The sequence below is a fragment of the Narcine bancroftii genome, chromosome 3 (genome assembly GCF_036971445.1).
Source record: "Narcine bancroftii isolate sNarBan1 chromosome 3, sNarBan1.hap1, whole genome shotgun sequence".
NCBI lineage: Eukaryota > Metazoa > Chordata > Chondrichthyes > Torpediniformes > Narcinidae > Narcine > Narcine bancroftii.
The window spans coordinates 141,593,599-141,608,426 of NC_091471.1; the positions used below are offsets into that span (position 1 = coordinate 141,593,599).

At 44.3% G+C, this 14,828-nt stretch overlaps 2 protein-coding genes across 10 annotated transcripts in view; both read right to left on the bottom strand.

Moving 5' to 3' along the window:
* The window catches only part of gab1 (GRB2-associated binding protein 1), a 262,884-nt gene extending 256,437 nt beyond the window's left edge, over positions 1–6,447 (bottom strand). For all 4 annotated transcript variants that reach the window (XM_069925282.1, XM_069925280.1, XM_069925279.1 and 1 more), the window contains exon 1: positions 6,367–6,447. In XM_069925282.1, the coding sequence (XP_069781383.1) occupies positions 6,367–6,438 (72 nt within the window). In that variant the 5' untranslated portion in view covers positions 6,439–6,447. The remainder of the gene's footprint in view (positions 1–6,366) is intronic.
* usp38 (ubiquitin specific peptidase 38) overlaps positions 1–14,828 on the bottom strand; it is a 163,107-nt gene that overhangs the window by 79,277 nt on the left and 69,002 nt on the right. For 4 of the 6 annotated variants that reach the window (XR_011353761.1, XR_011353756.1, XR_011353759.1 and 1 more), the window contains one exon: positions 6,530–6,592. The exons of the other annotated variants lie outside the window; for them this stretch is intronic. The gene's annotated coding sequence lies outside the window, so the exon portion shown is untranslated. Of the gene's footprint in view, positions 1–6,529; positions 6,593–14,828 lie in introns of those variants that run through there. 6 annotated transcript variants of the gene reach the window in all.

Here is a 14,828-nt window from a genome sequence, read left to right on the forward strand (position 1 = left end):
TTGGATGAACTCCAGATAATTTGGGAGGCTGACAGACAGGAGTTATAGGGGTGCTATCACACCAGGAGGCAGGAGGAGGGTAGATAGTTGACAGTCAGGAGAAGGAATGGGAACAGACAGTCAGTGCAGAGGACCCCTGTGGCCATTCTCCTCAATAACAAGTGTACTATTTTGGATACTGTTAAAAAGGGGAGGAGGGGGCTACTAGGGACAAGCCACAGCGATCAGGTCTCAGGGACGGAGTCTTTTCCTGTGTCTAAGAAGGAAAGGGAGAAGAAGTAAGCTGTAGTGATAGGGGATTCCAGTTTTAGGGGAATTGATAAAAGGCTCTGTGGAAGGGATCGTGAATCGCGGATAATATGTTGCCTCCCTGGTGACAGGGTCCAAGATGTCGCAGATTAAGTTCACGGCATTCTCAGGAGGGAGGGTGAACAACCAGATGTCATAGTCCATGTAGGGACCAATGAGATACTTGAGGAATATTAAAAATGCAAGAAAAATCTCAAGAAAGAAACAGGAAGGCTAAAAGAAGACATGAGGTTGCTTTAGCAGACAGTGCAAAGGAAAATCCTCAGGGTTTTTACAGGTATAGTAAGAGCTTAAGGACAGTATGGGACAGATCAGAGTGGTTGGCTATGTATGAAGCCAGTAAAGATGGGGAAGACCTAAAATGGGGTTTTGGCATCCGTATTCACTCAGAAACTGGCATGGTCAGGGAAGTAAGGAAAACAAACAGTGAAGTTATGGAATCTATGTAGATTAAAGAGGAGGGGGTGCTTGCTGTCTTAAAGCAAATAAAGGTGGATAAATTCCCAGGGCCTGGCAAGACATTCCCTTGAACCCTAAGGGGGGGGGGGGGTGTAGTTTAGAAATTGCAGGAGTTCTGGCAGAAATATTCCAAATATCCTTAGCCATGGGTGAGGTGCTGGAGGATTGGAGGGTAGCTCTTGTTCTGTTTTTTTTTTAAAAAAGGGTCCAAAAGTAACCCTGAAAATTATAGGTCGGTGAGCCCGACGTCAGTAGTAGGTACATTATTGCAAGGTGTTCTAAGATATCCAATATACAAGTATTTAGATAGACAGGGACAGATTAGGGATAGTCAACTTTGATTTGTGTATGGTTGATCATGTTCAACCAACCTTATAGCTTCTCCGAGGTTACCAGGAAAATTGATGAAGGAAAGGCTGTGTATGTTGTCTACGTGGACTTTAAAAAGACCTTGACAAGATCCCACATGGGAGGTTAGTTAGGAAGATTCAGTCACTTGGTATTCATGGTGAGATAGTTAACTGGATTCGACAATGGATGGATGGAGAAGCCAGAGAGTAGTAGTGGAAGATTGCTTCTCAAACTGGTGGCCTGTGACTAGTGGTGTACCTCAGGGATCAGTGCAGGGTCCTTTGTTGTTTATCATCTATATCAATGATCTGGATGATAATATATTAAATTGGATCAGCAAGTTTGCAGATGACACTAAGATTGGAGGTGGTGTGGACAGGGAAAAAGATTTTCAAAGCTTACAGATGGGTCTGGACTAGATAGAAAAATGGGCTGAAAAATGGCAGATGGAATTTAATGCAGACAAGTGTGAAATGTGGCTCTTTGGAAGGACAAACCAAAAAAGGACATATTCGGTAAATGGTACGGCACTGACAAGTTGTCATCTTCTCATGGTGGAGAAGCTTGTGTGGCCCGAGTGTGATGCCATCTGCAGTTATGCTCCTGGTAGGGCCACCCATGGTGGTAAGGTCGAGGGTGAGGTCCCTGGGAAAGAACAACCCTACCAAGACCTCAACAGTGGAACAGGCAGATAAAGTTACTGCAAACTCAATGGCTGTGAAGACAGACAAAGGCTGCAACAAATCCATCCGCTCCAATCATCGTGGTTTTCATGCCAGTGGAATTAGTTGGTTGATTTGTGAAGCATCATGTGCTTCTTGGAGTGCAATGTTAGGTACATATTAAACAAATACATGCACAGGCATTTTTGCTCTGTAGATCAATAGAATGAAAGCCATCATCCTCGACTACATGGGATAGTCACAACAAAGGCACTGGGAATACAGATACATAATTCCCTGAAAGTTGCATCATAGGTGGATAGGGTTGTAAAGAGAGCTTTTGGCATATTGGCCTTCAAAAACTCGAAGTATTGAGTATAGGAGTTGGGATGTTATGATAAAGCAGTACAAGTCATTGGTGAGGTCATATTTGTGTTATGTGCAGTTTTGGTCACTTAACTACAGGAAAGATGGAAAGAGTGCAGAGATTTACTAGGATGTTGCCTGAACTTCAGGAACTAAGTTAGAGGTTAGTACTTTATTCCAAAGAACGTTGCAGAATGAGGGGAGATTTGAGAGAAATATTTAAAATTATGAAGGAGATAGACAGTAAATGTAGCTAGGGTTTTTCCACTGAGGGTGAGATACAAACCAGAGGACATGGGTTAAGGGTTAAAGGGGAAAGTTTAGAGGAAACATAAGGTGGAACTTCTTCACAGAGTGGTGCAAGCATGGAACAAGTTGCCAGGTGGAGTGGTGAAATGCAGGCTCAATTTTAACATTTAAGAAGAATTTATACAGATGCATGGATGGGAGAGGTATGGAGAGCTGTGGAATGGGTGCATGGCAGTGGGACTAGGCAGAGAAATGGATCGCACAGACTAGAAGGGCCGAAGGGGACTGTTTCTGTGCTGTAATGTTCTATGGTTCTATGTGTGGCGGAAAGTGTGCTGATCGGCTGCATCACTGTTTGTTGTGGGGACCCCAATACTCCCATGTGGAAAGTCCTGCAAAAGGTAATGGACACAGTCCAGAACATCACAGGCAAAACCCTCCCTACCATCAAGAACATCTACAGGGAATGCTACCGTCAGAGAACAGCAGCCATCATCAAGGATCCACACCACCCAGCATATGCTCTGTTCTCGCTGCTACCACCAGGAAAGAGGTATAGGTGCCACAAGACTCGCACCCCAGGTTCAGGATCAGCTGATACTCCTCCTCCATCTTATTCCTCAATGACAAATTCAATCAGACTCTTTTAAGGACTCTTACTTTTGCACTCTATTGATTTTTTTCTCTGTATTGTAATCAGTTTGTTGAGATTTCTTACATTTTTACATGTACATGTATTTTCTTGAATGCAGTTTTCTGAACTACAAAGAAGTAGTAATTCTAACTCACCACAGGAAAATGAATCTCAGGATTGTATGTGATGCCATGCAAGTATTCTGAAAATAAATATGAACTTTCAATCAGGTGCTTACTTTCTGCTTCGGTGAGCAGAAATAGACCAACACAAACGTACCAAGCCTTGCAGTCCATCAGTGGACTTACACTGCGAAGGGAGCAACTTTCATGCACTTGACATGGATGTGCCCAGACAACACTGATCTCAAACAGCAAGGTCTTGGACTGTGGTCAGCAAGGTGGATGTAATCAAGAAAGTGGAGCCTGGCAACATTATATGGAGGCCAGTACACTTTGCAAAATGAACAGAGAGGTCAAAATGGATAGAACTATTAACTGAAATTAATTAAATGTCCAGTTTAGAAAAGTCTCACCTCCCAATCAATCAAAACACAAGCCAAAACTTCAGCACCATATCAAGGAGCTGTGACATGTTTGTTAGAACTTAAAAAAAACCCCTGAGCTGCACCAAAATAGAGGATTGTCCCTTCTTCTTGCTGCACGACAGAGGAATGATTTTCTTAGATGCAAAGCATGGGGGAAAAAAGGGCAGCACAATGATGCAGCTGGTGGAGCTCCTGCCTTACAACACCAGATATCCAAGGTCAATCCTAACTTTGTGTGCTGCCCATGTAGTTTGTACATGTGGCATTCTTCCAGCTGCTCCAGCTTCCTCCGAGATCATAAAGATGTATTGTTTGGAAGGGTAACTGGCCTCTGTAAATGCCCTCTAGTGTGAAGGCAAGTGATAGAATTTGGTAAAGGGTTGGGGAGGAGGAAAGAGTTGAGAAAAATACAAAAATAAAAGCAATGAAATTAATGTAGGATTAGTGTAAATGGATTAATGGTCAGCACAAATTTGGTGGGCAAAGGGCTGTTTCCATGCTATAAATATACTATATAAAAAAGTAGACACCAAGGGTCTCTAATTGCTGGGTAATACCCTAGCATCCCTTCACCCAGGTACAAAATATTTGGTGCATCAGATTTGACTCCATGGGAATAATTATTGGTAGACTCAGGTTAGAAAAGTTCTTTTAACTCAGGTCAGGCCATGTTAAGACCTGTTCCCATAATGTTCTGAGCAGTTGTTGCATTCTGACATCATTGTTGTTCATCCAAGAATCTTAATCGATCACCACATCTGCATTTCAGTTACGTTCAAGGCTCAAATCTTTACATAACAAAATAAATAAACATTTTTGACAAATATATTTTTAACGAGCCAAAAAAATTAAAATATTGTACATGCTGGAAATCTGAAATAAAAGCTGAAAACAGTGTTCCTGGACTGAGAATTCTCTCTCCAAATGTACTGCCAGTCCTCAGAGTATTTCTTGCATACAAGTTGAGGTCTAGTTCCTCTGCTTCATTTAAGGCAGTCTTGAAAATTCCAACTGGTTTTGAAGCGTCAGGAAGTTCAGCTAATTTCTTGGTCAACATTCATCCTCAGATAACTCGACAAACAAGTGTGGTCATTTATCTCCCTCGTGTTTGGACTTGCTATGCACATTTGGCCATCATTTTTGCAACACAACAAATTTAATTCACGGCCAGTGAAGTTCTTTAGTTTGCACTGGCGATGGTAAAGCCATTACAAGTGTTTATTTCTTTCAAGTCAGAGATTCAATGCAAAGGAGAGCACTCCGCTTTCTTTCTTCCAACATTCCCCCCCCCCACATTACAAGGATATAACAAAATAAACTAATAACTTAATTTGAGCAATATTTCCACCTGTACCTGAGCAAAATGTCAATTTACCACATTTAGACACAAAAGCATCGCTGCTAACAAATATTTGTGGGTTCAAATCGTTGTGAACTATTCTGAATTAGGGAAACTAAAGAATTGCACAAATAATTAATTCCTTTTAACTCTGTATATAGATCATACAAGAGGATATTGGTGCCCACTTAAGTATGAAAATACAAAGCCAAATCACTTAAGTTTAGCTCCTAAAAGAAAGGGAAGTACTAAAATCAAAAGAGATGCATTCAAGAATGCATTGCTATGCCAGCACATTTCAACATATGGTTGGTTTCGTGGGTGAAATCATCTCTTCAAATCTCCACATGAGATCAATTTCTTTATCTGCTTCATCCTCTTCTGTACGATTGAACACAAAATCGAAATGGGTTGAAGATTCCAGTTCTAAAGCTGCGGTAAATAATTACCTCGTTAACTCTATCGAACGAAGAATGCAAAAGTTTGCATACTTGAATGTTCAAAACCTGCCGACCGACAATGTTTTTACAACGCCTCTCGTGACACTCAGACAACCCGCAATGACCAAATGTCTGAAACATGGCAAACTTAAATAAACGTAGCAAAACTTCAGCAAGGAGTATATATTTTTTCTCCGCACAGATGATTAAACTGCATTTTAATTCAGTGAATTCCTCCCCCCCCCCTCTATTTAAAAGGCCACCTCCCACACCACAGACGTGACTCAGGTAAAAAAAGGCCCAGCTCCTGTCATCTTTTATAACATCTGACAGCCTGCCAAAATATTTCAAGTGTTATCAATGGGAGAACACCTTGGAGATGAGAGAATCATGACTCCGCAGGAGGACATACCCCTGGTTTCCACACGCAACAAGCAGCTGTATCAATCTTACACGTCGCCTGGCATTGTACCTGCAGTCAAAAAATACATCAACACACATTCCACCTCAAATAGACCAAGGGTAGCAGCCAAGTTCAAGGGTGTGTCTCTCGCTGGAACTCTGATTTTTTGACAGTCTGTTTGATTCAGCAAAAATTCGCCTGAAATTATATATTTACATAAATTCAGCCATCCAATGCAACACGATTAGAAATATCAAAACAAACACAGGGCGTCATAACACTAATAATGTCAAGCAAACTAGAGAGTGGAACTATGGAATAAACGACGTACGTTCTGCCAACGTTGGCAACCACTCAGATAGATCTCAATCAAACAGTTCACAGAGAAACTCACAAATTCTATTTTGCATGCGAATAAAATTAGAAGAGTTGCTGGATTTTTGCAGCCAGTATCAGAGTGGCTAGGCATCGAAATATCAGTCCTCGTTCGAAATTTTTCTCCCTAATTTTAATGGGATTTTCCTGAGCGATCACCATCCTATTTTAAAGTTGATACATTGAAAGTATCCCATTTCAAATGGGTGTTTTTGTGCAAAAAAAAACTTACGTAACGTCTCAACTTTTTCTCCGGTGGTGACTTCCTTAACCAGCCGCTGTAGACGATATCTCCGCCGCTCATCTTCTGACTCAGGGTCGAGCTGCAGCGAACGACGGCGAAGGCAAACCAGGAGGGTGCCTCAAAGTGTCCAGGAACTCCGAATCAACTTCCCAGCCCAGCCCAGGTACACTCCCTCTCGCTCTCCCTCCTCACTTTCTTTCTCTTGTCCAATTCCCTGCCAACAACGTGAGAGAAGAAAGCGCAGTGAGTGGTGGGGGTGCTTGGGGCTGGGAGCGATGGCAGCCACCGTGCGGGACTGTTTCAGTGCCCCACTGCGGCCCGGCCACTCTCCCTCTAGGATGATTGACAGCTTCGCTCCCGTGAGCGATCGACTCCAGACTTTCCCAACAAAGTAGCCGACTCCAACCGACCCGACTGCTCCGTGACGCTACGTGACGTTGCCCAGGAGAAAGAAATCATTGCATGGAATTATGGGATCTGGAGTTTACGTCCCACCCCCACTGTTTTTAATTATAAGAAACTCGCCTTGGGCTTTTCTTGATGGTGATTGAAGCGACGGCCAGAAACTCAGCACTCCCCTAAATGGCGATCTTCTGGATCGAGGCAAGGGCACAATCTGGTTTCTGCAGTCAAGAGGGGAGTTTCGGGAAGTTCAGGAGCGAGCTTGGGAAACATTGCAAGGCACTCCGAGTGAAGACGCCGCCTGGATCAACACAGATCGCCCGCCTGCTCACTCCGACACAATGAACGTTCATACCAAGGGATGCAATTCCAAAGGGTCAACGCTTGATCAAGATACGGACTACAATTCCCATCCTTGAGCAAAACCGGACTACAATTCCCAGCAGCGAGGGGTGGCGTGACCAGCTTCTGGGTATTGGGACCATCACGTTTACACAGCCCCTGATTGGAGGGGTGGGGGGGGGGGGAGACAGTGCTACATTTCGTGCAATAATGTAAACTACGATCGATCCAAAAATGATACAACCTATTCAAGGTGTTATTAATTGATATTCAAAGTAAAACAGATTGAACGATGCACTTTTCACCGTGAAAGTTGTTCCTCTCAGCAGAAATGCGAACTCGCTCTCCCACCCAGTCCATTGGTGGACTGTGTCATGAGAAAATCGTTAGCTTCTCTGGGAAAGGAATTCGCGGAATGCGGCACCGAAGAATCGCATTCAATTCTTGGTGCTTGCTGGAAGGCGAAACTCTCGAGTGCGCGCTCGGACTGGAAAGTCATAAGATCGCAAGATAATGATGGAGATGGAGGGGCGTTCTGCCTTGTCCAACTGGAAAAGAACCCCTCTTTATTCCCCCACCCACCCGTTCTCCTGTCCCCACCACCCCCGATCAAACAAGTCCAAACATTTCCAAGGAGCTGGTTGATCTGGTTCAGGATATGCAAAGACTGACCCGGAAGGCAGATTTCAAGAAAGGAATAGCTGGAAACACCCCCCCCCCCCCCCCCCCCACTAATTTAGAAAATGTATACATGGAGTGAATGCGTTTAAGGGGAATCGAAAGCAGGGTTTAAAGAGGTGGAACAAAAACTCCCACGACCTCAACTCCATAAAGTGCAGTTAGTGTGTTTAAGCACACGTTTCCGTTTCCAAATAACATTGCCACGGTCTTTTTTAGTAGAGCGCTTACAGCTGTTAAAACGAGTCGCCATTGCCCCATTGTAAAAAAGAAATGCAACGAATTGAACTTATTTTCGATGTTCAAGATAGAGTCTGAAATATGCAGTACTGCTGACTTCATCGCGAAACTAGTAAAGATACCGAATCAGACTGCACAGGGGAGCTGATTTGACATTTGGTACATTAAGAGATTGCAGAGGCTTCCTTCGTTATTGGCTACCTTACTGGTTTTAGTCCAAATCCTTCATGCTGCCAAGTTCAATAACTCAGTTACTCTTCCTCGAGAGATATAATTGGCATTCTTCAAGCAACAGAGATTGTTTATTTTCATTATAGATTAAAATAAATGTTTGGTCAAGGATTTTCGTGTTTTAAAAGCATACTATGATTGAAATTTTGTTATAGTACTGAGAAGATGATGTTGAAAGTTGGGCTGTAAGCAAATAAAAGCTATCTGATTTACATGTTGCTGTTGTCGAGGTGATCCAGGGCTGAGTGGAGAGCAAGTGAGAATCTATGTGCTGTCGAGAGATTGTGGCGGTGGGGGAATTGCAGCGACTCCAGGTCTTCACTTAAGTACGAGTTAATTCTGGCCATGACTAACCCCTCAAAGCATTTCATCACAGTCGAGGTGAGTGCTATGGGCTGATAGTCATTGAGACGGCTTCTTGGATATCCTTTTCAAGCAGTTGGGGACCTCTCACTGCAGCAACAAGAGATTTAAAATGTCCATGAACAATCTGGCCAGTTGGTTGGCACAGGGTTTCAGGACCCTGCCAGGTATGCCATTGGGGCATGTTCACTCTCTTGAAAGATGTTCGAACATTGGCCTCAGAGACAGATATAACAGAGTCGCTATTATGTTATTTTGCCAATGCACACAATACAATTATCAAAGTGTGCACGTTTTAAACATTTTGCAAAATTTGGGAATCTGCTTTTCATCTTAGTTATATATAGAGAATTTAGGTTAAAATGGCTTAAGTTAAAATGTGATGATTAATCATAAAAAGGGAAGCCAGAACGGACAGGGAGCTTACTAGAAGCCAAGGACAAAAGGTTCAGCTGGATATGTTTTTTTAAACATATCTTTCCATGGTCATAGTGAGAGACATGCAGGAGACAAAAGATTGATAAGAAGGGTGAGAAACAGAATTTAGTGTATGTAGAGTTCGCAGCGTACGTAACGAACGTGATAATTAAAAATGCAGTTGTACTTAGAATGCTTTTGCAATACTAACCAATTAAAACAGTATTAATAAGTAGGGGAAGGGCAAACAACAAGGGTATAAAAATCAATGCACTGTATGTATCGGGGCTTAACTGGTGAGAAGCCAGTTGAGTCCAACTCTGCAGACTTGTAAATAAAGCTTGTCGTGTCATCAGTTTTAAAGAGACTGATGTGTGAGAAGTTTTATTTCTGACAAATGGGGGCTCGTCCGGGATCTACACTCCGGCCGTGAGGGGAGGCGAGAAGAGGGACATCGGAGGTGGTGCACCCCGCTGAGTTCAGCGGCTCCTAGTCCCTTGCTCGTTGCTTCGGGCGGCTTGAGCGAGTGGTATCCGGACAAGGTGACACGACAAGACGGAGAGGAGAAGGGTGACGGTTCAATCCCCGAGAAGACACCGGTAAGTGACGACTTACGATTGTGGTGTGGGGATTGGGTAACAGGTGTAACGGGATACACCTGTTAGGATAAAAAAACCTAACGTAATAGATCAGGTATAGAGCTTTTGTCGTGGCGTGAGGACCCTGTCGTGGGACTCTAGGATAGACCCCAGGGAAACCTCGGCGGTAACCGAAGGAGGGACAGCACCTCCGACGAAGTGCCGAGAAGAGAGGGGTCGACCCCAGGGAAACCTCAGCGGTAACCGAAGGAGGGACAGTACCTCCGACGAGGCGTCTGAGAAGAAGGGAGTAGGGTCCAGAATGAGAGGGTCCTCAGCAACGATAAACGGATCTAGGTGGGAAAATGGGAGGATCAAAATCTAAGGGCTCGTCTGAAAATTCAGGACAATTCCTGGGAGTTCCCCTTGACAGCCCTTTGGGGAGAATGTTTGAAAATTGGGATAGTAAAAGATATCGAGACAAAAACAAGAAAAAGATGGTTCAATATTGTCTCCTTTGGTCGAAACAACCTATTAAAGGTTCCTCGGTCTGGTGGCCGAAATTTGGATCTGATGAGGATTGGGTTAGACAAGCATTAAACATATATGTAAATTCGAGACCAAAGGTGAATCAAGAAGAGTCAGCATATGCATTTTGTTGGGTTCCATGGCCAGGATCCTTAACAAAATGTTTTAAATTGAGGGTAGCGGGAGAAAAGAAGTGGGAACCTCTGGACAACCTTCCCCCTCCTTATATTCCCCCGGTGCCTACTGCGCCCGAGGAAAGCTCATTACCGGAGGGGAAAGGTGATGAATCTGATTGCCCCGAAAGGGGCCGGGAAAAAAAGAATGAATTAAGGGAGTCGGACCCTAAACTTCCACCGGTAAACCGACCCTGGACAAGATCCCAGACTGGTCCAGGACCATCAAAGTTTTCAATAAGCCTAAATCCCCTGAGGGAAGTTCCTATGGGAGGACCGGGAGGGGGAACGGGATATGTGAATGTTCCCCTAACTAGTACAGAGGTGCGGGGATTTAAGAAAGAAATGAAAAAGTTATTGGAAGATCCTATAGGACTGGCCGAACAGCTCGACCAATTCCTGGGACCAAACACATATACGTGGGAAGAGATGCAGGCAATAATGGGAACATTATTCTCACCCCAGGAGAGGCAGATGATTCGACGGGCTGCCCTCCTCATGTGGGAATATGAACAACCTGGGGACCCCAGACCCCATGAACAAAAATATCCCTTAAATGAACCCAGGTGGGACAAACGAACACCCGAGGGATTGGCAAGTATGAGACAATATAGAGAGTGGACAATTAAAGGGATACGGGAGGCTGTGCCAAAGGGTCACAATTTCACCAAGGCATTTGGGAACCACCAGGGGAAAGACGAGTCCCCTACTGATTTTTTGGAGAGGGTGAGAAAGAATGTCCAACAGTATGCGGGCGTGGACCCTAGTACACCAATGGGTGAACAGCTTATTCGAATTGAATTTGTTTCCAAATCATGGCAGGACATTAGAAAGAAACTAGAAAAGGAGGAGGACTGGAGCGAAAAACCCCTAAGCGACCTGTTAAAAAAGGCGCAAAAAGTATATGTGCAGAGAGAAGAAGAAGATCAAAAGAGGGCGACAAAGGTTATGGTACAGACTATCCGACAGATGAATGCCGAATCCAGAGGGGAAAGAAAACAAAACCTTCCTCTAAACAATCCAAGATATCCAAGAGAGGGAAGACCCCGGAGGTTCGTTAAGTGCTATTACTGCAATGAGGAAGGACACTTTAAGAGGGAATGCCCCCGATACAAGAGGGAATTGCGTGCCCTCAAACTTATGGAAGAAGATTAGGGGGGTCATGGGTTCCAAATGTTAGGGACCAAGTATAAGAGGGAACCCCTGGTAAAACTAAAAATTGGTCCCAAGGGAGAAGAGGTGGTGTTTATGGTGGACACAGGAGCGGAACGAAGTAGTGTAATAACTGTGCCAATCGGGACTGAACCTGTAAAAAGTAATTTGAAAATTTATGGGATAGAAGGGGCTCCCAGAATGGTATCAATAATTCCCCAAGTAACAGTGAAACTGGAAGAAAGAGAAGGGGTACAAGACCTCTTGTTGTTACCGTCGGCTGGATTTAACCTCCTAGGAAGGGACTTACAGGCTCTCCTAGGTTTGGGTGCTCTCCCTGTGGACGGAGAAGTGCGAGTCCACCTCTGTGCTCTAAAGGAAGAGGATGAATGGCAGATTGACGAGAGAGTCTGGTATAAGGAGGGAAATCGAGGAGGTCTGGACATCCCACCTTTACATGTCACATTAATACCAGGTCATCAGCCGGTAAGGAAACGTCAGTATCCTATTTCTTTGGAAGGGAGAAAAGGGCTACAGCCGGTAATTGAGACTCTAATACGAGATGGACTATTAGAAGAATGCATGTCACCTTATAACACCCCTATACTCCCAGTGAAAAAGTCAGATGGATCCTATCGCCTAGTTCAGGATCTAAGAAGTTTGAATGCTATTGTTCAGACCCGCCACCCAGTGGTGCCTAATCCCTATACTATTATGAGTCGGATTCCCCCAGACCATGAGTGGTTTAGTGTTATCGACTTGAAGGATGCCTTCTGGACGTGTCCATTAGAAGAGGAAAGTAGAGATATGTTCGCGTTTGAATGGGAAAATCCATGGACAGGTAGACGGAGACAGCTTCGGTGGACTGTATTGCCCCAAGGGTTCACTGAATCTCCGAACCTGTTTCGACAAATGCTAGAACAAATCCTGGCGGACTATCCACAATCTGATGATTCCCAACTAATGCAGTATGTGGACGATTTACTATTATCAGGACCCAAGGAACAAGAAATGAGGGGAGATACAATTAGACTCTTGAATTATCTGGGGAAAAAGGGTCTACGGGTGTCCAGGAACAAGTTACAGTTCGTTGAGAGAACTGTGGTATATCTGGGACACCAGATAAGTAAAGGACAGAAACGGATTACCCCTGAACGGATTGCGGGAATCACTAGAATGCCGTTACCCCGTAATAAGAAGGAAATAAGACAATTCCTGGGACTCTTAGGTTACTGTAGGTTATGGATAGAGGACTACTCAGCGTTGGTGAAGTTTATGTATGAAAAGCTGACAAATGAAAATGAATATCCATTGAAATGGACCCAGGAGGAGGAGGGATGGTTTGAGGACTTGAAGCATCGCCTGACACGAGCCCCGGTACTCACTCTGCCCTCTTTAAAACAGCCCTTCCAGCTATTTGTCACTCATAACCAAGGAACAGCAGTGGGGGTTTTAACACAGGAAAAAGGCGGTCAGCGACACCCAGTGGCTTTCCTTTCCAAAATGATGGACCCAGTGTCTCGCGGATGGCCGACGTGTATCCAGGGAGTAGCGGCTGCTGCTCTGTTGGTAGAGGAAGCACGTAAACTTACTTTTGGAGGAAAGGTGACTGTGTACACCTCCCATTCTGTGAGTGTTTTATTAACACAAACTGCCCATCGATGGCTGACTGATTCTCGCATATTAAAGTATGAAACCATTTTAATGGTTGGAGAAGATCTACAGTTTGCAAAGATTAATAGCTGCAACCCAGCTCAGTTTTTATACGGCAGTGAAACAGAGAGAGAGGTGGAGCACGACTGTGTCGAGTTGACGGATCTTCAGACCAAGACCCGAGAAGACCTTTGCGATACTCCGCTGGGAGAAGGATATGAATTCTACATTGACGGCTCCGCCAGATGTGTTGACGGAATGAGAAGAAGTGGGTATGCTATAATAGAAGGAAATACTTGGAAAGTAGTAGAATCCACGAGACTACCCAGAAGCTGGTCAGCACAGTCCTGTGAACTATATGCCTTGCAGAGAGCCCTCAGAATACTGGCAAAGAAAATTGGAACGATTTACACTGATTCCAAATACGCATACCTTTGGTAAGATCTGGAAGGAGCGTGGTCTAATTACATCAAGAGGAAAGGAATTGGCACACGAACAGATGATTACTCTGACTTTAGAAGCCTTGACATTACCCCAGGAAATAGCAGTGGTCTACATACCAGGCCATCAGAGGGGAGATACCCCGACAGCAATTGGAAACAGACTGGCTGATGAAGAAGCCAAAAGGGCAACCATGCAACAAGAAGTCCGTTTGCTGACCTTAATCCCAATAAGACAAGGCATAAAGAAGGCTCCCATTTTCACTGCTAAGGAAGAAAAGGACATGGCTCAGCTGGGCGCAAGCCAGCTGCCTGATGGAACATGGAAGACACCAGATGGAAGAATGGTTCTAAATAAAGAAATAACTCGCAATATTTTAAAACACCTGCATCATCAGAGCCACTGGGGCACCCAAGCCTTATGTGACACAGTGCTTCGAGAATATGTGTGTAAGGGAATCTACACCTTGGCCCAACAGGAGGTGCAGAACTGTCACCTATGCACAAAAATTAATAAAAAGGTGATGAGGACAGGGACCATGGGAGGTCAACCATTAGCCATACGCCCTTTTCAAAGTATCCAGATCGACTTCACAGAGTTACCTCAAGTCCAAAGATGGAAGTATCTGTTGGTGGTAATAGATCACTTTACCCGATGGGTGGAAGCCTTCCCAACAGTAAATGCTACAGCCTCTACAGTAGCTCGCCTCCTCCTAGAGCAGATAATCCCCAGATATGATATAATGGATTCTATAGACTCAGACAGGGGTCCACATTTTTGTTCAAAAATCCAGCAATTGATTTGTAATGCATTACAGGTCTCTTGGAAATTGCATACCCCTTGGCATCCACAAAGCTCAGGGAGGGTTGAACGTATGAATGGAACCCTAAAAATGCAATTGACAAAATTAATGGTGGAAACTAAAATGCCTTGGATAAAGTGTCTGCCCCTGGCTTTATTAAGAATTCGTACTGCCCCACGAAAAGATGTAGGGTTGTCCCCTTATGAAATGATGTTTGGGCTTCCCTTCTGGAGTACAGTTGAGGGGTGTCCCACCTTGGGGGAAGGGGATATATTTGTTAGGAACTATTTACAGGCACTGTCACGCTCTCTTACAGATTTACGAAAGAGAGGACTATTGGCACAAACACCGCCTCTAGACTTTTCTTTACACAAAGTGGAACCACGAGACTGGATTCTCATCAAGACCTGGAAAACTGAAAAACTCCAGCCCCAGTGGGAAGGTCCATAC